Raw genomic sequence first — 24,636 nt, forward strand, 5'->3', positions numbered from 1 at the left:
CATGTGTAGAGGGGAAATTCACTGGCACTCTTGTCAAGGTATTTTATTTAGTTTTATTTATTTCATTTTTAAAGTACAAAAACAGCGCAAAGTCATCATGGCTCTTTTACAGCAAAGTCCCAAACAGCAGGTGTACAGTTATCAACATTGCAGTGTTGGCGAGAAGGCTATTCAAATAGCAGGTTTTTCAATGTTTTGCAGAAGTCCATGCAGGCCGATTCAGCTATTAGGGTAGGGGGCAAGGTATTCCACTGTCTGACTGCAATGTAGGGGAAGCTTGGGCCCCCTGCTTTGGGTTGTTTGACTTAAGGTTGGACGATGCGGTGGGCATATGGCGGTTTACTAGATCGGGCCGAGTGTGCTCTTGGGATTTTCTGTGAAAGGTGGTGGTGGGGGCGTATTGGAGAGGCATTTGTGGCTAATGGATAGAGTTTTTAATAACATTTGTTTCCTAATTGGTAGCCAGTGTACCGCTCTCCTGGCATCAGAATTGTGTTCTCTCCTGGGGATGTTGAGGGCCGCTCGCAGAGCATTTTTTTGAATGACTTACAGCTCTGTGAGGTTTTCCTTGGAGGTGACAGCGAACAGAGCATTACAGTTGTCCAGCTTTGAGCCAATGATGCCTGCGCGATGATGAAGCAATTCTCTGTGGTCAGAAAAGTTTTGGAGGCGTTAAGTAGGCGTTAATTAGTTTTGTTGCATAGGCAGCAGCGGACGCAATAGCATTTACTTGACGTGACAGCGTGACAGAGACAGGATAGAGTCGAGGTGGACCCCGAGTATCTTCACAGATGCCAAGACTAGGATTACAATGTCATCCATGATGAAGGCTGAGTATTGTTCATTGAGATTTTTAGTACCACCAACGGTGCTCCTACCAGGAGGATTTCAGTCTTATCCCCATTTCGACACAGGCGATTAACTTACATACAGGCATGGATGGTGGAACAAGTCGCATTGAGCTTGCTAGTGTCATCTTCATAGTTGTCAGTGAGCACCAGGAGAATGTGTGTATCATCGGCATAGTTAGTGTAGGCTGTACCGATGGAGTCATGGATGTCAAAAATGGGTTGTGTGAATATGTTATATAGTGGAGGAGATATACATGAGCCTTGAGGGACTCCACAGGGAATAGGGGTGGGAGTAGCAATGATGCTCTCTGCAAACACTCTCATGACTCTTCCTTTTAGGAAGGAGGCGATCCAGGATGTTGCTTTGGTGGAGAAATTGGCCGAATTCAGCAGGGGGTGGGAGAGGATTTTATGTGTTCCGCTGAGAGGACTAGGAGGAGGAGGAGGAGGAAGGCAGGCTTTCCGGTGTCCCTAATCTCACCCATCTGTTTTTTTAGATCAGCGCAGATTCAGTTCCATGGCCGGTGCAGAATCCTGATTGGCTCATGCCTAGTATGTGATGGGTTTCTAGGAAGTGTTGGACCTGTAGGTAGGCCGCTTTATCGAGAATTTTGAACAGGAATGGAAATCTGGTAATGGGCCTGTAGTTATTGGGATTGGTAGGGTCTAGGGCAGGTTTTTTGGTAGTGAGCATACCCACACTTCCTTAAGGCTAATTGGTACTATGCCAGCGGAGAAGAATGCATTTATGAGCACAGTCATAAAAGGTGTCAAGGCTACTGCACAGTCCTTGATTATGAAGGCAGGGCAGATATCCCCTATGCACATGGAGGGTTTGAGGCAATTAAGGAAGACTAGACTTCAGTTTCAGTGAACTCTTTAAATTGAAACTGTGGAGTCCCCTCCAGTCGATGGTCCAGCCGAGTGTCTAGGGCATGGTCACAGTGTGAGGGGTTGAATGTGGCTTGATGGTTCCAGGTTCTTTTGTTTAGCATATCATTTTTGTCCAACATGTCTGCCTGAATTGTTTGTGCACTAGGCTTCATCGTTGGTGGCTAGTTGAGGGGGCAAAGCTGGGGTCTCAAGTTCCCTAAAAATATTGAATACTTCTCTACTGTTGCATGTTGCGTTAGCGATTCTGGAGTTCACGAAAGAGGATTTAGCTGATGTGATAGCTAATATGTAGCTTTTGGATGTTGTAATAAACTCTGCTCTTGTGGAGTAAGATGGATTGTTGTGCCAGGTTAATTCAGCATGGCGCTTTTCTTTGTGAAATTCTAGCAGGACTGGTATGAACCATGAGTTTGAATGTCTGGTAGGTTTAGCTATGCGTGGCGTTAGCATGGCGATCATGTCCATAATAGTGGATAGCGTAGACATATAGAGGTAGGCTAAGATGTTGGGGTTGGTAGATTATGGAGGTTTGAAGGTAGGTGTATTCAGCAAGGGTAGGATGATTTCTCTAGTGATCTTGCGTGAACTACGATTAAGCTTTGTAGGCAGAGGCAGGATGGAGAATTTAGGCTTCTTGTGGTGCGCAATGGAGAAGTGAATAATGTGGTGCTCAGACCACGGACATGGCATGTTGGAGCTGACTGGGATCTTACAGTTAAGGGTTGCTATCCAGTCTAAGGTGCAACCTTTAGAGTGGGTGGGGGTGCTGACACACTGCTTGAAGCCTATAGTTTCGAGGGCTTTTGCCAAAGACACGGCATGGGGGTATGAAGTCATAGCACACTTTTAGTGGGTGTCTCATTAGGAACTGGGGAAATGGTTGGTGGAGTGGGGGTGAATAAACACCAACATTGATTGTCTATATGGCAACACGTGACGCCTTGGTGGGGGCATGGGGTAATATGAGTGAGTAGGAAAAACAGGAACTGGGACACAGTTGTGGTGGTACATCAGCTCTAGGAATGACTAATAAACATAGTGCCATGGATTTTATGGGAAGGGTGTGGGTGAATTTAAAGAGGGCCATATCCCAGCAGTGGGTAAAGGAGACAATAAAATAGAGAATGTCCCTTATTTTCAACAACAAAACAAAACCTATAAATGTTACACCAAAAAGGTCTAATATCCTGCTGTGAACCTTGAAATAAAAATGTCACTTTGGAACTATAGTGTAATATCACAGGACGCTCAAACATTATGTGCAGATAGGGAGTGGCCCAGAAGAAAGGAGAACACCGGCCATTGAAGATTTTGCTTATTCTAGTCTCACAGTCTTAACATCTATAAATGCTTGCAGGACTTTCAATAGATCAGGCTCAAGGCCAACCACAGAAAATCCTAAATCGCACGGGCCTCCATAGGTCACAGAACAATGCAACATAGTGGCTAAAACATGGTGAAATGTGCATGGTGGAAGCTCTGTTTGGTTGCATAGGGTTGACTAAATGGTTACTGCTGATTCACTATACCATCTGGTTATGTGCCCGTGTGAGCATTTGCCACCATCCACAGCTATCAATAATAATGGTGGTGCCCCGTAAGCTGTTTTTTCTGAGAAAAGGCGTGACCCATACTCCAGAAACCAGAAATCGCATTCACCACTGAGTATATGGACACTTAGGGGTCGATTCATGGAGCAAACGTGCGCCGAAAATCCCAGCGCAAGCAGGCGCAAGGTGGCGGAAGCGCGGAAAACCCAGTGCACGCGCACGCGTGCGATTCAAGGAAGACGCTGCGCGTGTTTTCTGCTGTCCGTGCGCCAAATCCTGCCATGGCGCACGCGGGCACACAGGGCGTGCGCTACACACACAGCAAAAGCGCACATAGCACTGCGCACACAACCAAAGTGGGCGGAACAGTGGGCGTAACACGCGGAATTGGGGAATAACGCGTGAAAAAGAAGGCGTAACTGGGGAAGTACTGCAGGGAACTACATGGAACGCCCACATGCACGCGAACAACCCGTATTCATGGATTCTAATACGGGAAACCCGCGCACGGCAAAAGACGCACACAGGCGTCAACGTGTCCGCCACACAAAGGCAGGCGGAAGTGTCCCCGCGCACAGTATAAAAGTGCGCGCAAAAAACAAACATGTATATACAGCTACAATGAATGCCCCATTTGTCGCAGCACTGATCGTGGGACACCGCAAGAGGAGGAGAATAGCCAGGGCACGCATTTTCGCACCACGGACAAGCCTTTTTGGGATGCCTGACGACCAGGTCTACGGCAGGTATAGGTTTCCACCCCATATCATCCTAGACCTGGTCAGGGAGTGGGAAGATGACCTTACATCCCCCACCCTTTGCTCGCAAACATTGAGCCCCTTGGAGAAGGTGCTCAATGTCCTGCATTTTTTGGCCACTGGGTCATTTCAGCAGACTACTGCCATAGTGGGGGGGGGGTCTCACAGGCCACGCAGTCACGCTGCCTACACCAGGTACTGGCAATCATGTCAGCACGCCCCTCAGTCCGCAGGCACATATACATGCCCAGAACACCCGCAGAAAGGCAGGCCGTTGTCCTGGATTTCTGCAGGGTGGCACACTTCCCCAAAGTGCTTGGTGCCATAGATTGCACCCATGTGGCCCTACGTCCACCTAGGGCCACTGAGCACATCTACCGAAACAGCAAGCACTGGCATTCCATCAATGTACAGGTGGTATGCGATGCAAAGGGAATCATCACCTCTGTCTATGCAAACTACCCTGGCTCCACCCATGACAGTTTCATATACAGAATGTCCGCCCTGAGCCGGGCCCTAGAAGCTGGGCAGCATGGCGACACCTGGCTCCTAGGTGAGTACAAATGCCCTTGCACATGCATGCATATCACACACACACACACAAATACACAAACCCCAATAATCACAACCATTTACACCTACCCAGGGGACACTGCCTACCCTCTGAGCAACCACATGATGACGCCAATCCGGAACCCCACCACACCACCCCAGGTAAGATACAACGCCGCCCATATTGCAACCAGGGCCATAGTGGAGCGCACATTCGGAGTGCTCAAGTCACGTTTCCGCTCCCTTGACCGCTCTGGCGGGTAGCTACTCTATGCACCCCCAGTAGTATGCAGGATCATTGTGGCAGCATGTGTCCTGCACAATGTTGCAACACGGCAGGGCGTACCGGTGGACATGGTGGTGCCCCCACATCCCCAACTACAGGCGCTGCCCATGGGAGGGGACAGGGCACGTGGAGAGGAAGCCCGGACCCAGCTTGTGGCCACATTTTTCACCTAAACTCCCACCCCTGCGGAGTGCACACAGGCCTGGCACATACCAGGTGACAATCGATGATGACAAAGAGACAGTCAACTGTCATAACCCTACCACCCTGAGATAGTTGCCATGGAAGTGCCACATTGTCTGCATCCCTAGACACTTAAACACAAGCTATCCTGTGTGACCAAAAGGCACACATATGACATATGACATGACATGATATGGCATTTGTAACGTGCCTATACACAAGTGTTTCAAGGTGCGACGAGGCAGGGAGGGGGGAACAAGGGAAGACAGACTACGATACTACTAGGCCAGGTGTCATTTAGATTGTGCAAGTGCAGGGGTAGGGGGAAGGGAAAAGTGCAAGGGGAAGGGGAGGGGGGGAGTGCAGTACAGGGTAAGTAGAATAAAAAACAAATAAATATGCCAGCTGGTGGCAACTGCAAAGGTAAGTGCAGACAAGTGCTGGGAAGGGGGGGGCTGTAGGGATAGAGAGACAGTCCCGCAGTGCAGGGGTTGCCAGGGAGGCAGTGCAAGTGGAGAGTGGCTGGGCCAGGAACCGAGGTCAGTGAGAGTGGCCCAGTTGCAGATCCAGTGCAGTTCCAGCGAAGAATTTAGCAAGGGAGAGGGAGAGAGAAAGCAGAAGCAAAGAGGAAGGTCTTGAGGTGCTTCCGGAACCGGAGATGGTTCTCCTCATGTTCCAGTGAGGCAGGAAGGCTGTCCCAGAGGGAGGCCCCTGCCGCGGAGAGAGATCTACCCCCAGCTAGTTGCTTTGAGAAGCGGATGACCCTGACATGCAAGGTGTGAATCACACACACCTGCAAAACAGGCCATGACCATCACTTTTATGTCACTCAAACCCTCCCAAACCACAACATGACATGGCAAGCAATAGCCATACACCAACACAGTACCAATAAGGTACACATTGCCATGTCAAAAATGTATAGTGGCATCAGACAATGATGCCTGACATGGAATCAGATGAAATGACTGACCAACAACCTCCCACCCAAAATAGGTCATTCCCAAATGCATTACAAAAGTTGTAGACGTAACATAACAATGAATGCCTGTCTACATGCACATTGTGCATTGCAAAATCAACACTGCAGCTTCTGTGTGCTGTGTCCAACTCCTGCAACACACTGCTCAGCGCACAGCACAGTGAACAGCTATTGTATGTGATGCACACCCTGAGCATCACATCTAAGCGGCAAACCACATCAAAAAGCAAATTAGGCATGTACAGGATCCATAATTGGTCACAGAACATGTGCTGCAGGGACTTAGTGGGCACCAGAAGACAAACAGAGTGTACACGTGGATATCCAATGGTGGTTGTACATGTAGTGCATCATAGTGCAAGTGTGTGGGTCAGTAAGGACATGCATTCAACATATGCATGTGCAATCAAGTGACCATCAGTGTCCTCTACACATCACATGTGAACATTCACCATGTGTACACCCCAGCATGTCAAACCACAACTATCCCCTCACACCTGAAAGGTAAACACAACACATGAACAGGCATTGATCAGCAGAACACAACGTGTACATAGGATACCACAATTACAATGTCAGGGTTCCCATCACACTGCAGGGCAAGGCAACTATCAACAACAAAACACCCCCCCTCCCTCACAAATGACCATGACCCACTGAACAACTGCACCTGGACCATGGAGCCTTCAACCCTCAATTTCACCTGGCCACAGGATCACCCTTCCCCTTCGTCACCATCTCCCACCATGTGTGTAAAAAGGTGCCTGCACCCTCAGAGTCCCCCCTCATTTGCAAAATCACAAAATCCAAGCCAGAAAAATGAACCAGAACACCCTCCAGTAGATGACTTGACGTAGCAGTACCTCACAAAGGCCAAGTACTACCACAATGATGTAACAACCAAGGTAGCACAGTAAAAAATGTCACAACAGGATGTGAACCATGTGTGGTACATAACATAGAATGATGCACCATGAACGGATGTGTACTGTCACAGGTCCCGTGTACAGGCGCAGGAGTGGCACGAAACAACCACCCCCACCGTGGCCCGGGTGCCTTCAAGGTCAAACTCACACAGGCCTCTGAGACCCTGGTGGGAAAGGAGGGTCAGGGATATGCAGTCGGGACAGGTGTTGGCACACTGGATAACTGGAATGAGTGGCAGGAGAGGGGAGGAGGAATGACACATGAAAGTAGGGAATGCACGAAAATGTACTACCTACATGAACACATACACAATCCGAACAAACTTGGACATCATTGTCATGGCCTTCTGTAGTCCAGGCTTAGGAGTGGCACAAACCAACCACCCCCTCTAGGGTTTTCGCGCCTGCAAGTTTGGGGCTTACACAGGCATCCGCAACCCCAGCGGGGAAAGAGGGTTAGGGAACGTTGCTTGGATAGGTACGGGAAGCAGGAACACTGGGTAGAGGGTACAGGGTTTAAAATTGGATAGGACTCCGGGTGATTAGGGGAAAACAAACATACCACATTGAATTACACATTCATCCATGCATTAGTGCACCCCCCAGCAAGCCTATGCAGAGCAGTTTGAAAGAAAAACAACAAGACACTTAGCTCTGGTTTTGAGTGCTGGCCTCCTGTCTGCGCACTCTAAGGTCCGGTTACAGGAGCACTTCAATGCTGCAAAGAGAGCCACAGTTAATAATCTTTCTGTGCCCATAACACAAAAACACACCACCAAATATGCCCCATAGTAACAAACTACGCTACAAACAGAGAATCTGGTGTAGATGCTTTGTACCCATATGTAACATTACCCCAGTGATGGGTCATACACAGTCAATGCAGTAAGTCATCCGCCGGTGCGTGCGTGGCAAATGGAACACCAATGTGTCACAATTCACACAACATGCAGTGTTCCCTGGGTAAGCAGACAGACCCATATAGCAAGGCACCATGACCAAAACAAACTAGGCAGTGCATGTTTCAAAATGTACATTGAAATGAAATGCACTGCACCCGAGTATGTCCCTTGCTGTATGTCCCTGTGAGCTGCCCCTTTCCATGTCTCGGAAGGCTACATGGTTGATACAAGTGCCTCAATGGACCTTGGTGTACCGGAGGGTATGTGCCACTGCCCCTGCAGGTGCCCCAGACAACCTTACAATCAACAGCCTTCAGTCCACCAACACATCTGAGCTGTATTGTGTGCTTCAACACCAATATTCGTCCAAGCTCACCCTCAGTGCTGTTACTAAGCCTGCATGTGCAACTCACCTGCTGCAAGCTTTGCTGTGTTGTAGCCCCCCTGTGCTGCTCACCTTGCCTGGAGTTCCTTGGAACACGTCAGCAGTTCTAGGATGTAGGTCTGCAATCCCTGTGCCTCTGCTTGTGCACACATGTGCATGTGGGCACCAACAAACGTGTCCAGAATTCAGATGTCCAATGGGCCATGTCTGCTGGCAAAGGTGGTCTGGAGGATCATCCCCCTGCAGAAAGGGCATGAAACACATGATTAATGCTTTAAAGTCATCTGCGTGTGTCTCTTCAGGCATCTCATTACTGGACCATGTCAGAGACTTACATCAGAAATCACACCATCAGTCCGTCTTTCACATACAAAGTGTGGAACACACTATCTATGGCATGAATTGCAACAAGCACATGTACAGTAAAGATAAGAAACATACTACACAATGCATAGCAATGAATGTACACATTAATCATGAAACACCCCATCTAGCAAAAGCTGAACAGTGGACAATAACACCACAATCATCCCCACTAGGGGTGTCAACACAAGTTACACAGCACCAGACATGCCACAGATATGACAGTCCAAAGCCCTTGTGTAATAGGCTGTCAAACCGAACCATCCTTGCGAGCCCATGGATAAGGGAGGCAGGAGTGGCATATGTGAGTCAAGGACCCCAAGCAGCAAACACATACACAAGACAAGCCTGAAGGGCCCAGCTGGAACAAACATTGGATGCCTTCAAAAGCCACAAAGCACTGCACCGTCACATGAAAGCACAATAGACAAGCAATTTTAAACTATATTAACTAATTACACTAACTATGAAAAACCTACATTACCTAATTAAACTAACTATCAAACAGAAACGTAACTAACTAAACTAAAAGAAAAATCAAAAATGGCCACATACGACCCGGGGGGGAGGGGAGGCACCCAGGAGGGGGAGGTACAGGGTGCTGCTCAACACCCACATGCAATGACGCCGAGCCAAAAAAAAAAACTCCATGGCCTCAACGCCTGCACAGCCCGACCTATGTGGGAGATAGATGGTCGTCCGAGTCTGGCTCATCCTGGAAAGGAGGACGTGGCACAGTAGCCTGGCCACGCCAAGCTGCAGCTTGCCCCTTGTCGGCAGCAAGTCTGCCGGACGGGTGAGCCTGGTTCTGTGTGGTGATGTGACGTAGGTCTGCATGCAGAACCTCACGTGATAAACGTGCTTCCTCTTGCAAGGTAGCACGTGTAACATGGAGTTCCTCCTGCAAGGCCTGGCTGGACAACCGCTGCACCTCCCGGCAAGCCTGTAGCTCAGCCGAGATGGTACGCTCAAGCTGTGCAAACCTCTCCTCTGCCCGCTGCCTCTGGGACATCATAAGGACACCCAGAGTGGATTTGAGGGAAGCATACTCCTCCCTCAGGGCATCCATGTGCGCCTCTGCGTGAGCAGCAATTGCTTGACGCAGAGACGAAATTTCAGCCTGGCGTGCCCTGTCTGAGACCGCCATGCCCAGCCTGAGCGAGCGGGCCGTGGACCGTGCCGCCTTCTGCTGGAGAAGCACCTGCCTAGCAGGGGGGAGCACAGATTGGGCCACATGCTCCATGCTCTCAGCGATGTTCTCCATTGCTGCCCCCTGCAGTTCTGAATTGGCAGTCATGTCTTGCTCCCACTCAGTATACTGCGGTTGCACGCAGCGACCGCGTTACTGGGCTTGACCCCTGTGGGACCCAAGGACCGGGTGTCCTCGCTGTGTTGGCACCGCCCGCGGCTGCACGACTACATGCCCCCGTCGACGTGATGTCCCAGGCACATCAGTGACTGGTGTGGAGGGTGACCCTGAGTCCCGATCCACCACGGGCGGAGGAACCAAGACTGTCTGATCCCTCAGTGCAGGTGTCACGGACAGAGGAGTGTCCACATCAGAATCACTCACCCCTGACACATGGACTTTCTGCTCATCCAACTCGACATGGACGTCAGAGTCGTCATCAAGGCAGGACTCATAGGCAGCCAGAGACAAGATGGACTGTAGCACTTGGGGGTTTTCGTGGCCTACCACCCCACGACCCCCACTTGTGCCGGGTTGATGTAGTTGTAACAACCCTGTGTCTGGCATGAAAACACCATCCTCCGGCTCCATTGCGTCATCATCTGAAAAATAGAGAGAAAAAAGTTCACTACACATGTCAGAAGCACACAACACACACACACATCGACAACAAACACATCAGGCAGACATGTGACACACAACATATAACCTGGCATGCATGCTGGGTCAACTTTGAATTGCTTCTGTGATCAGACCTGTTGAAAGATGGTAGTTTCCATGGAAGTGGGTCTATGCAGTGCAGAAAATGTGTACGCCACTCACTACCTACATGTACAAGGACTCCATGGTGTGTGTCAGGAAATGTGAAGGCAGTGCAAGGTCAAATTCAGGCATCACGTGCATTGTGCATTCAATGTGTAGCATATCTAAAAGACAAGCACCCCTCCACCCAAGTACAAAAGCAGGGATGCCTAGCATGGTATCAAAAGGCTGACCATAGACCTGTGTATTGACAGGCAGTGTTGACTGGCATCAACAGCTTAATGTGATTCAATTGACAACACTGCAAATGAGGATGGGACAGTAAGCAAGACACATGATGAAAACTCTGGAGGCCGCCCACGTGTGAAGAAGACACTACAACAGTTGGACAAAGTCATTGGCCATTAAACAGGCTGAGGCCTGTGAGCCACACAGATTGTCAGACCCTAAACATGTGTGCAACGCAGTACTGACCCACAGTTGACATGGGAAGGCTGATGAGATGCCATGCAATGTATGTCACCCAGGACTTGTATTACAGTGGTCATCCAGTCAAGGACAGATAGGGGCATGCGTGCAATGCACATGGAGCATGAATGGGCACTCATGTCCCTGCGGGACATCTGACCTATGCACAGTACCAGTGAGATACCCTGCATCAAGTACTAAGGCTGTACCACACGGCATATGTCTGGCAGATTGTACGCTGGAAGTTAGCATCTACACAGGAAGCATGAACAGGAAAGTACACATTGGCAAGATTGAAGCAGACCAGTGCAAAGGTGGAACTGGGGTGCAGAGTGGCGGAGGAGGGGCAAGGGAGCATGCCTACATGGAGTCCCCGCATGCAGGCATAGGAGACATGCAAGTCAGTCATGCAATGACATTGTGCCTGGGCTGAGAGGAAGGTCACCCCACGCCACATGCAGAAGGGCCAGTGAGCTGGAACATGGACCGGAGGGGTATACTTGTAACCAGCATGTCAGTAGGGTGCAATAGTGGTGATGCGGACAGTCCCCGTCTGCTCCACATGTCCACCATCCAGCAGAGCAGACATGCATTACGGAAGCATTGCATTACTTACACATCAGAACCATGTACACGTCACATGTAGTGGCAATCATGCACAACACATCCCACAAGTGAAACACACACGTCCTCAACAAACACGCATCAACACTCACTGGACTGGGCATCGAAGTCCAGCATCTCTCCACTCCTTCGACCAATTCAGGTGGTATGAACTCCGCAACGAGTGCCTCATGCGGAGTGAGCTCTTCCTCCTCTGGTGCAGTGTGTGGGGTCCCAGCCTGTGCTGCAGGTGCAACCTTCCTCCTCTTGGACTGTGGCGCAGACCCTGGCTGGCTAATGCCGCCCTGACCAGTATGGCCAGTGGGTTCGGTGGATTGAGCCAAGGGAGTGGCAGGTGGAGGGACGACCAAAGGCCTGACTTGTGTCAGTGGCATCTGGGGGCCCTCTAATGGACCCTGCGCAGCAACATCTGCTGTGGCAGGGTCATTCACCGCAACGGTCCTGGTTGGCAGACTCACAACTGGGGTGTTGTTGGGTGCATCTGCTCCTGCACTTGCCAACACCCAGCTGCTCAGGGCAGCAGATGACATAACTGCCCCAGGGACACGTGTCTTGGTCTGAGCAGCCCTGCCTGCCCCTATGGTTTCCCTGCTGGCCTGTTGGAAATCTACCAAGGGCTCCTCAAGTGCCAACGCAGCATGCGCTGGCAGACCCTGAGCCTGGGTGGCGGTGTCCACAGCTGCACCTGCAGCTACCACTACCCTTGGGCCCGTGGCAGTCGATGGAACGGACTGCCGGGTCACACGGGCGCCAGTGCCAGATGCAGAAGCTGCATCCCCCAGAACCACAGGGGGTGGTGGCATGACTGCACCGACACATGGCACAACATTGTGCTCAAGAGGTGCACCCCTGCCTCTTCCCCCTCTGTGGCCGCCCTGGACACCCTGGAGTCCCCCTACTCCCTGGTCACCACGGCCACGTCTCTGACCACGCCCGCCACGAGGAGTACGCCCAGCTGAGGCGCCCCTCACCTTTGGTGTCCTCCCAACCATGGCACAGATGTAGTAGTGCTGGCACAGATGGAGTAGTGCCAATGGGAGGTGTACACCACAATTGACCGGGGCAATTGGGGTGAAGGGGGTGGGAAGCAAGATGTTAACAGCCCCCCTGCACCTGCAAGGCTGTATGTGACCCCGGTGATGTAGTGACGGGTCACGCAACGCTCAGGCACCCCAAAACTGCAGTAAAACCGTGCACGCAACCCTGCAGCCTACGTGCGTGGAATCAACCTCCCGCAGTACGCAGTGGCACCCAGTAACATGAATAACGTGTACGCGTGGTGCCGCCGCAGGCTACTATGACCTCGAAAATGGGTGCGATACACAGGGGCACCCGCAGTGGGAAAAATAGCGTGTGCGACTCACCGTCTGACTAGCGCGATGCAGAAAAACACCCGTAGCCAATACCCCCGCCAAAAGAAGAGATACGCCCTTGATAGCTGTGAAGTTGTGATGGCGCGCAAAACAACAGGAAGCAGCAACACACGTCGGTTTCCACGAAAGGCACGTGCAGCAAACTGCTGCCCCTGCTCACCTTTAACCCGTGCTGAGGGAAACGCCTGCGCGCGTCACGTCACTTACGCACATGGGCCCTTTCCTCAGATTACACGCATTCCCACGCGGACGTGCAGTTTTTCACGCACGCTGAAACGCCCATGCATGCCTGCGTGCGTCACGTCACAGAGGCGCTTGCTCTTGAAGGGCCTTCTCTCCAATGAATTCGCGTATGCGTGCAGACGTGCTTACGCGCTAAGGGCCTTTCCTCGAATTACACGCTGACGTGCAGAATTTTCACGTGCCAAATCACTCCGTATCAAGCTGGCCACGCGTAAGCACACGGAAGACCATGTTCCTGCCCAAAAGGCCGAATTACTGCCCCCCAGAGCCCCGAGCAGCCTCCCACAAGCCATCTGCTGCTGCCTGCCTGCCTGCCTGCCTGCTGCCACCGTGCCCTGCCATTTGGTGCCTGCACATCAGCCATCTGCAGGGGTCCAGTTGCTGTGTCCACCCCTGCTGGAACAGAAGACTCCCGACTGGGATACCATCGCTCCACAGCCCAGCCCCAGGACCCAGTTGCCCACCCACGCCTGCCTCGGGGGTCGCCATGTCGGGACAAACACCATCCGAGATCACTGGCGACCCCCAGCCAGAGGGGCAGAGGGCCACCAGCTTCAGTCAGAAGGAAGTTAGTGTCCTGGTGGAGCATGTCCTGGGGCATTATGATGCCCTCTTCGGATCATCACGCGCCGACAAGGATGGACGGGACAGGATACGGACATCGTGACTACCATCAACGCAGAGGGGGTGGCAGTCCGACTATTACATCATGTCAAGAAGCGCTGGGAGGACTTCAGGTCCAGGACCCTCACAAGGCCCGGTGCCTCTTGAAGGCAGCGGATGCTAAGGGGCGCCGGGGACACTTGTCGGAAGATGAGATGAGGGTCCTGGAACGCATATCCCCAGCGCTCCACATCCAGGTCCTTGAGAGGCAGACCCATCTGGAGTCGAGCGGTAAGTGGCCAGGCATTGCTGTGTGAGACAGGGCATGTTGCAGTGTGCTGGTTGTCTGATACTTGCTTGTATGTGTGACATAGGCCATGTATGCGTGTGTGTGTGCAGGGACATCATGGTCATGCATGTGAGACCAGTAATGTGTGAAGCACACGGTCGGCGTATGTGTTTAAATGCTACATGGGGAGCCCTATGCGGAATGGACACAAGAGAGCATGCCAGTCTCTGTTCCTGGACATGGGTGGGGGTGAGGGATGGGTGGTGATGCCATGTACATGTATGGTTTCCATGTCTGTGTGTCTGACCTGCGTGTCTGTGACTTGTGAATGCCATGGATGCATGACACATGTCTGTGTCAATGTTCAGATCCACTGATGCAGCCTAGCTATCCTTGCATCCACGGTGTCTGGGGTGTATGAGTCCAGATGGATGAAAGTACGGTGAAGTGTGTGAATGTGATAGGCATGACCCATGATGCATGTGAGTTCAAAAACAACATTGTATGTTCCAAGAGTCCCTTGGACATGTTTGCTTATGTCCATAGCATGCGACATGCCTGTTACTGCATGTGTTTTGCCTGCACTGACCCATGTGTTATGGAGGGACATGATGGAAGTGATCTTTGACAGTGCCACTCATCTGCTATTGCTTCCTGTCTAGGGGACCATTGTACAGTACCCTGATGCTTGTGTTCTATCTCTCCCTCTACACAGCGCAAAGTGAAGAAGAGGGCGGAGACGGCGCTGTGGAGCAAAGCGGCGGGGATGCCACCACAGCTGCAGCGGAAGGAGTGGGTGAGCCCCCACAGGGGCTTGAAACGGCGGAAGACGGTGTGGAGCCATCCAGGTTGGTGGTTTCCACAGAGGAGGAGGAGGCCGCTACTGAGCCACACATGGGGCTTGGTGGGGGCATCCCTGCTGGTGCAAGTGGTGCAGTCCAGGGGCAGGGGCAGGAGGCAGCACAGGTCACCGTGGAGGTGCCTGTGCATGTCACTGTCCCTGACACTGTGACTGCACCACCATGAACCAGCAGGGATGCCCCATCTCAGGCCCGTCCGCAGGTAGGGGGGATGTCCATGTCATCTGACTCCCCTCCACCTGCGGACGAGGGGACCCCTGGCCGTATGGAGAAGGTCCTGAATGGTGTCGCGTTGCACACGGGTGTAATTCGTGATGAGGTGCGTGCTTCCCGGGGGGAGCATGTACGTCATCACGAAGAGCACCTTGCCAACGTGGCCCAGTTGGGAGCGGTCGTGGTCGGGGGTCTCGTACATGTGTCGGGCACTTTGGTGACCCTCTCCATCTCTGTGGAGGCTATGCGCTAGTCGTCTTCCATGCCGTCTTCCGGCCCAGATGCCACCAGGGCCCCCTGTGGACCTGCCCCGACCAATGCAGCCAACTCGGTGGGGATCCCATCCCTGCCACAGTCCGGAGTCGGAGGTCCAGCAGGGGTGGACACACCAGCAACTGGACCCCAGCAGATGGAGGATATGATGGCATCATCGGGCAGGGCACGTGCACGACGGCGTCGGTGGATTCCATCAGCCTGGATGCCGTTGTGCTGGCACAGGCAGTTGCGTCGGAGGCAGCGGCAGTCTCGACGTGGGAGGTGCAGGCATCGGCCGGAGGGTAGGAGAACCCTGGAATGGGAGTGGCTTCCGTGTGGGAGCGGTTGGGCCAGCAGATAAGTGCGGAGCGGCAGCGGGCAGAGGAGGAACGGCTCACAATGGTCAGGGTAGAGAACTCCATGCGGAGGGCACTGAGGCGGGCTGAGTGCCTCGAGGGTCTTCGCAGGGAGTTGGAGCTGGACACTGCTTTATCCCTGCGAGAGCTCGGGGCCAGGGAACATGCCCGCCTCCAAGCCATTGAACAGGAGTTCGATGATGCTCTGGCCCATGACAACATCCAGTGAGCCGTTGGACTAGCCCGCTGCCCCTGTAAATAGTTATGTAGTTAGTGTTAGGTTTCTTTTGCTTTTTTCTTGATTTTGGACCTTTTGGACAATGGCCAACATTTTCGTATATAGTTTTTTTATTACGTAGTATTTTTAGATAGGTTTAATTTCTTCAGTTGGGATCATGGACCCTGGATTGTTTATCTGTATATAGTTGACTGTTGGATTATGTTTTTTTTTTTATTTACCCATGGAGCAATGGTTTTTGGTTTTGTTTTTCCCTTGGATGTACTTTTTTGAACTGTGACTTTGGACACCTTTCCTTTGGATTATGATTTGTGGTTTTTCATTATTTTACGGACATGCTGCTTTTTTTATTTTTAATTCCCATTGTCGTTTGTTTATTTTTAATCCCATTTATGTTGCTTTTAATACATTTTTTTTCATCAAACTTCAATGTGTAGTATCATATCATTGGTTTCATGCATGTCATTATATGGGTTTTGACATTCACTTACACCCATTGTGTGTATGTGAGGGACATGTGTTCATTTACATACTTGCCATTGGGGTTGTATCATGTAATTGGCAATTCTGAGTGAGTGGATGCACTACTTGGGTGGGTGTTTGGCATGTGGAGGCTGCCCATAAGGGCCAGGGATCTAGATTGTGATGACGTGTTGGCTGGGGGACATGTGTCAGGGCCTGCTGGCAGGTGCCTCGCAATGCTGGGGGGTGGGGGTGCATGGGGACATGAGTGGGGGCCTGCTGGCAGGTGCCTCGCAATGCTCGGGGGGGGATGCTGGGAGACATGTGGGGGAGCCTGGTGGAATGTGCCCTGCACTGCTGGCGGGTGGGGGTGCAGGGGGACATGAGTGGGACATGAGGGGGGGCCTGCTGGCAGGTGCCCCACAGTGCTGGGCGGTGGGGGTGCTGGGAGACATGTGTGGGGGCCTGGTAGAGGGTGCCCATGACTGCTGGGGGGTGGGGGTGCAGGGGGACATGGTTGGGACATGAGTGGGGGCCTGCTGGCAGGTGCCCCACAGTGCTGGGGGGTGGGGGTGCTGGGGGACATGAGTGGGACATGAGGGGGGGCTGCTGGCAGATGCCCCACAGTGCTGGGGGGTGGGGGTGCTGGGAGACATGTGTGGGGGCCTGGTGGAGTGTGACCTGCACTGCTGGGGGGTGGGGGTGCTGGGAGACATGTGTGGGGGCCTGGTGGAGGGTGCCCCTGACTGGTGGGGGGTGGGGTGCTGGGAGACATGTGTGGGGGCCTGGTGGAGGGTGCCCCTGACTGGTGGGGGGTGGGGGTGCAGCGAGACGGGAGTGGGGGCCTGGTGGAGGGTGCCCTGCACTGCTGGGGGTTGGGGGTGCTGGGAGACATGTGTGGGGGCCTGGTGGAGGGTGCCAATGGCTGCTGGGGGGTGGGGGTGCAGGGGGACATGAGTGGGACATGAGTGGGGGCTGCTGGCAGGTGCCCCACAGTGCTGGGGGGTGGGGGTGCTGGGAGACGTGTGGGGCCTGGTGGATGGTGCCCTGCACTGCTGGGGGGTGTGGGTGCAGGGGGACATGAGTGGGACATGAGGGGAGGGCTGCTGGCAGGTGCCCCACAGTGCTGGGGGGTGGGGCTGCAGGGGGACATGAGTGGGACATGAGGGGAGGCCTGCTGGCAGGTGCCCCACAGTGCTGGGGGGTGGGGGTGCAGGGGGACATGAGTTGGACATGAGTGGGGGCCTGGTGGAGGGTGCCCTGCACTGCTGGGGGGTGTGGGTGCTGGGAGACATGTGTGGGGGCCTGATGGAGGGTGCCCTGCACTGCTGGGGGGTGGGGGTGCTGGGAGACATGTGTGGGGGCCTGCTGGAGGGTGCCCCTGACTGGTGGGGGGTGGGGGTGCGGGGAGACAGGAGTGGGGGCCTGGTGGAAGGTGCCCTGCACTGCTGGGGGGTGGGGGTGCTGGGAGACATGTGTGGGGGCCTGGTGGAGGGTGCCCATGACTGCTGGGGGGTGGGGTGCAGGGGGACATGAGTGGGACATGAGTGGGGGCCTGCTGGCAGGTGCCCCATAGTGCTGGGGGTGGGGGTGCTGGGAGACATGTGTGGGGGCCTGGTGGAGGGTGACCTGCTCTGCTGGGGGGTGGGGGTGCAGGGGGACATGAGTGGGACATGAGGGGGGGCCTGCTGGCAGGTGCCCCACAGTGCTGGGGGTGGTGGTGCAGGGGGACATGAGTGGGACCTGAGGGGGGGCCTGCTGGCAGGTGCCCCACAGTGCTGGGGGGTGGGGGTGCAGGGGGACATGAGTTGGACATGAGTGGGGGCCTGGTGGAGGGTGCCCTGCACTGCTGGGGGTGGGGGTGCTGGGAGACATGTGTGGGGGCCTGGTGGAGGGTGCCACTGACTGGTGGGGGGTGGGGGTGTAGAGAGACAGGAGTGGGGGCCTGGTGGAGGGTGCCCTGAACTGCTGGGGGGTGGGGTGCTGGGAGACATGTGTGGGGGCCTGGTGGAGGGTGCCCATGACTGCTGGGGGTGGGGGTGCTGGGAGACATGTGTGGGGGCCTGGCGGAGGGTGTCCTGCACTGCTGGGGGGTGGGGGTGCAGGGGGACATGAGTGGGACATGAGGGGGGCCTGCTGGCAGGTGCCCCACAGTGCTGGGGGGTGGGGGTGCAGGGGGACATGAGTTGGACATGAGTGGGGGCCTGGTGGAGGGTGCCCTGCACTGCTGGGGGGTAGGGGTGCTGGGAGACATGTGTGGGGGCCTGGTGGAGGGTGCCCTGCACTGCTGGGGGGTGGGGGTGCTGGGAGACATGTGTGGGGGCCTGGTGGAGGGTTCCCCTGACTGGTGGTGGGTGGGGGTGCAGGGAGACAGGAGTGGGGGCCTGGTGGAGGGTGCCCTGCACTGCTGGGGGGTGGGGGTGCTGGGAGACATGTGTGGGGGCCTAGTGGAGGGTGCCCCTGACTGCTGGGGGGTGGGGGTGCAGGGGGACATGAGTGGGACATGAGTGGGGGCCTGCTGGCAAGTGCCCCACAGTGCTGGGGGGTGGGGGTGTTGGGAAACATGTGTGGGAGCCTGGTGGAGGGTGCCCTGCACTGCTGCGGGGGTGGGGGTGCAGGGGGACATGAGTTGGACATGAGGGGGGGCCTGCTGGCAGGTGCCCCACAGTGCTGGGGGTTGGGGGTGCAGGGGGACATGAGTGGGACATGAGGGGGGGCCTGCTGGCAGGTGCCCCACAGTGCTGGGGGGTGGGGGTGCAGAGGGACATGAGTTGGACATGAGTGGGGGCCTGGTGGAGGGTGCCCTGCACTGCTGGGGGGTGGGCGTGCTGGGAGACATGTGTGGGGGCCTGGTGGAGGGTGCCCTGCACTGCTGTGGGGTGGGGGTGCTGGGAGACATATGTGGGGGCCTGGTGGAGGGTTCCCCTGACTTGTGGGGTGTGGGGGTGCAGGGAGACAGGAGTGGGGGCCTGGTGGAGGGTGCCCTGCACTGCTGGGGGGTGGGGGTGCTGGGAGACATGTGTGGGGGCCTGGTGGAGGGTGCCCTGCACTGCTGGGGGATGGGGATGCTGGTAGACATGTGTGGGGGCCTGGTGGAGGGTGCCCCTGACTGGTGGGGGTGGGGGTGCAGGGAGACAGGAGTGGGGGCCTGGAGGAGGGTGCCCTGCACTGCTGGGGGGTGGGGTGCTAGGAGACATGAGTGTGGGCCTGGTGGAGGGTGCCCCTGGATGCTGGGGGGTGGGGGTGCTGGGAGACATGTGTGGGGGACTGGTGGAGGGTGCCCATGACTGCTGGGGGGTGGGGGTGCAGGGGGACATGAGTGGGGGCCTGCTGGCAGGTGACCCACAGTGCTGGGGGTGCAGGGGGACATGAGTTGGACATGAGTGGGGGCCTGGTGGAGGGTGCCCCTGGATGCTGGGGGGTGGGGGTGCTGGGAGACATGTGTGGGGGCATGGTGGAGGGTGCCCTGCACTGCTGGGGGGTGGGGGTGCTGGGAGACATGCGTTGTTGATCAGTAGTGCAAGTTGACATGTGGCTTGGCTGGGGGGCATGCCCATGGTGGATGGGCTGACTGCGGGACATGAGCAGGGGTGCAGGGTAGTCCCCCGTGGTGTGAGCTGCCTGCAGGAGCCGTGGAGGTTGTAGAGCGAACACCTGGGAAGACCCACACGGCCAGTACTCCCGGGAACCCCTGAAATACACGTACCCTGCTGAAATCGCGTGTGAGACTTCCTGCGCACCCCAAAATACACGTACCCAGGACATTCGCGTGTGGAACTTCCCACGCACCCCTGAAATACACGTATCCTGCTGAATTCGCTTGTGAAACTTCCCACACACCCCGGGAATACACGTACCCAGGACATTTGCGTGTGGAACTTCCCGTGCACCCCTGAAATACACCTACCCTGCTGAATTTGCATGTGAAACTTCCCGTGCACCCCGAAATACACGTACACAGGACATTCGCGTGTGGAACTTCCCGCGCACCCCTGAAATACACGCACCGTGATGGAATTGCGTGTGGAACTTCCCGCGCACCCCTGAAATACACGTACCCTGCTGAATTTGCGTGTGAAACTTCCTGTGCACTCCGAAATACACGTACACAGGACATTCGCATGTGGAACTTCCCGTGCACCCCTGAAATACACCTACCCTGCTGAATTTGCGTGTGAAACTTCCCGTGCACCCTGAAATACACGTACACAAGACATTCGCGTGTGGAACTTCCCGCGCACCCCTGAAATACACGCACCCTGATGGAATCACGTGTGAAACTTCCCGCGCACCCCTGAAATACACGTACCCTGCTGAATTTGCATGTGAAACTTCCCGCGCACCCCTGAAATACACGTACCCTGCTGAATTTGCGTGTGAAACTTCCCGCGCACCCCAGTAATACACGTACCCCACTCGCACAGGGCCAATCGCGTGTGGAACTTCCCGCGCACCCGAGTAATACACATACCCCGTTCGCACAGGGCCAATCGCGTGTGGAACTTCCCGCGCACCCCAGTAATACACGTACCCCGCTCGCACAGGGCCAATCGCGTGTGAAACTTCCCGCGCACCCCAGTAATACACGTACCCAGCTGAAATCGCGTGTGAAACTTCCCGCGCACCCCAGTAATACACGTACCCCGCTCGCACATGGCCAATAGCGTGTGAAACTTCCCGCGCACCACAGTAATACACGTACCCCGCTCGCACAGGGCCAATCGCGTGTGAAACTTCCCACGCACCCCAGTAATACACGTACCCAGCTTGCCGTGCTGGTACAGGGTTAGCGCAGCCCTTTGCGCTGGATTGCAGATTTTGATGGCTTTTCCCTGCGCAAGGGGCGTTCTTGGGGGCGTAACTGGCGCTGCTGCAGGGTTGCTGCGCCAGTGTGCGCAACGGCTGGGTTTGGTGGCTGGAATCCATGAATACGCTGTGCGCGGTAATGTATTTTAGCGCACGCGGCTGGCGCAGGGATTCGCACGCGCACACTGTGCGCCGGCGCGTGCGCCACTTGTGCGCTCAATTGTATGAATTACCCCCAAAATGAATAGTTAACTACAACATTTTACAACTTTTCCGAATGTTCCACCGTAATTAAGATGAGCATTTGGTGTAAACTTTCCTTTGACGTGAATTGGAAAAAGTAACTTATTTAGAGGTTTCCATGTTCATTTATCGATATACATTTTTTTCGATGGGTTTTTTGACAAAGCTTTTTTTCATTAAACCCTATTGAAGTGTTTTTTTTTTCTTTTTGGGAGGGTTCTGCCCTAGGCCCCCCTATTAATGATATGATAGGTTATTTATAACACGCTTAATACCCAGAGGTTTCTAAGCGCGTACCTAGGGATCAAACCTGTGTTGCTCTGTGTTGTCTTGCTTCCAAGGTCAGCATGTTGCCACTGAGTTATCCTCCCAATAACACTATTCCAACACCCTCCCACCTTTTATATGCCCTTCCCGACAGCCCCTATTTATTTCAATGTTTTTTTTTTCGAAGAACACAATATCAGCAAAAAACCCATTGAAAAAATGCTTGTCGATGAACGGACGTCACACCATTTAGTGAGTCGTAGCAGGAACATTCACTTAAACTGAGGCTCTGCTGGTAGGAGCCCACAAATGACGGCCAAGTGAGAGATAGAAAAATAAAGGCCATACCAATCACCTTCCTACAGAAGTCTGGACAGTCCCACCGCAAAGAAGATGCACCCCACTCAAGAGAATTGAAGGACATTGCTACCCTGCCTCCATCTTTTATCCATTACAAAGAAACTACGGACCCTATTACACCTCAAACAAATGATGCTCTAATGTTTTGGAGATGCGTAAGCCATATTTGTGGTTCTTGTGGTGTGTTCTACAAAGAAAAAGGGATCCAACTTTTAGTAAAGGAACTGACATTCAAAGTGCAGTGCAAATAGGTCACCACACTCTGACAGCCTACTGACATACAACAGGGAATGTGTTAATGATGGCGTAGTTGATGATAAGAAAACTGTGTAAGTGTGTAATAGGTTATTTGACTATATGTGGACTATTCTATTGTGCATATCACACAAGCGATAGAATGCCTAACAACAATGACTGACCTTTCTGAATTAGGCCTCTGTAATGAAATGATAAATTAGGAGGATGTCACTATGGACAATTTTACACCAAGATTCATGCTCTATTCTCCAGGTCCCTGTCTCTGTGTGCAGTGCCAGCTGTCCTTCTGGATTCAGGAAAATTGCCATAGAGGGTCAGGCTGCATGCTGCTACCAGTGTTTGCGGTGCACACATGGAGAGATTTCACAGCAGATTGGTGAGTGGATATGCAAAACAAAATTATTAACAATTCCTATAAAGTGGATTCCTTCAAAATAGTTTGTATTTATGCTCCTTGCAGATTCTCTTGAGTGTTCCAGGTGCCCGTGGGATCAGTGGCCCAATACAAAGCAAGATCAATGCATCCCGAGGACCATGGAGTTTCTCTCTTATGAAGAGCCCTTAGGAGCCACGATGGCCGCAATCAGCATTGTCTCATTCACAATCCCAATTGCTATTCTTGGACAGTTCTTTCGTCACAGGAAAACCCCCATTGTGAGAGCCAACAACCGCACCGTCAGCTACCTTCTGCTTCTATCTCTTGCACTGTGCTTTCTTACCTCATTGTTTTTTATTGGGTTTCCCACAAGGGAAAAATGTCTCCTCCGCCAGTCTGCCTTTGGCATCACTTTTGCTCTTTGTATCTCTTGCATCTTGTCAAAAACCATCATGGTGGTCATCGCCTTCAATGCTACCAAACCCAACAGCAATTTAAGGAAGTGGGTTGGCCCCCAAATATCCTTTTTAGTTATCATCAGTGGCACTTTGTTTCAGGTTCTTCTCTGTGTCCTTTGGTTAATCGTATCCTCACCATTTGCAGAATATAATATCCACACACATCCCGGAAAAATCATAGTGGAATGTAATGAAGGGTCTCCAATTGCTTTCTGGTGCATGCTGGGATACCTTGGACTTCTGGCCACGGCCAGTTTTATTATAGCATTCATTGCCAGGAAACTCCCTGACACCTTCAACGAGGCTCAATTCATCACCTTCAGCATGCTGGCCTTCCTCAGTGTATGGCTCTCTTTTATTCCCGCCTATCTCAGCACCCGGGGGAAGTACATGGCGGCCATGGAGATCTTTGCCATCTTTTCATCCAGCTCTGCCCTGCTTTGCTGTTTATTTTTCCCCAAATGTTATATCATGCTCTTGCGCCCTGAGATGAACTCAAAGGAACTCTTGCTGGGTGCAGGCAAGAGGAAGAAAGAGACATGACCAGCATCCATTGTGAATTGGTAATGGACACTTTTCTCCTGACTCTATCAATAAAAAAACTGATATCAATGCTATATCCTAGGTTTGAAGATGTGTAGTATGTCTTGCCATGATACTTGCCAATATCTGTAAGACTGTCCTTTCTCAGCTCCTTTTTAAGCTTATACGGCTCTCCCCACTACTTACCACTGGAATCTTTCAAATTATGACTTTTGAGCCTTTATTGTAAACCAGATCAACTGGCTCGCTTAAAGAGGCTTTCATTTTGCAACTTGCCTTTAAATTTGCATTTCTGTCATGTAAAGATGCAAGTTCTTAAAACTAGGGTCATCCATCCAGCGTGGTGACAATCAGATTTGGATTTAAAACTAAGAGAAAGGTAAGGAATGCAGGTAAACTATCTCCTGACACACAACCTCATTTGGGGGACCTACCACAATTCAATTTATTACCTTCTGTTCCTGTGCTGACCTTTTAAAGTGGGGATTAAGACCTCTCACTTACAGAGCACATTTAGAATTATAAGTAATGACAGCTGGCATCCATTAGATATGAACCCCAGTGTATGCATTTTTTTCAAATGTTAATACAAATTAAATACACTGATTAATTCTTATTGGGTTTTAAAAACAAACACTTCCAAAATGCTTATTAAAAACTTTCCATGTTATAATGTCCTGGAAATAATATTCAAGACTGAAAATGAAGTGCTAAAAATGAAGAGGTAAACATGACTAATTTTACACTGAAAGGAATTT

General features: G+C 53.0%; 1 protein-coding gene across 1 annotated transcript in view; it reads left to right on the forward strand.

Annotated features, from left to right (window-relative positions):
- Positions 1-23,878, forward strand: part of LOC138466421 (extracellular calcium-sensing receptor-like) — a 193,713-nt gene extending 169,835 nt beyond the window's left edge. Inside the window, exons 6-7 of the mRNA XM_069607229.1 lie at positions 22,754-22,877; positions 22,962-23,878. Coding sequence (XP_069463330.1) covers positions 22,754-22,877; positions 22,962-23,878 — 1,041 coding nt within the window. The remainder of the gene's footprint in view (positions 1-22,753; positions 22,878-22,961) is intronic.
- The last annotated feature ends 758 nt before the right edge of the window (positions 23,879-24,636 follow it).

This window comes from Ambystoma mexicanum, chromosome 1p (assembly GCF_040938575.1).
Source record: "Ambystoma mexicanum isolate Mex_15411 chromosome 1p, UKY_AmexF1_1, whole genome shotgun sequence".
In the NCBI taxonomy this organism is placed as follows: domain Eukaryota; kingdom Metazoa; phylum Chordata; class Amphibia; order Caudata; family Ambystomatidae; genus Ambystoma; species Ambystoma mexicanum.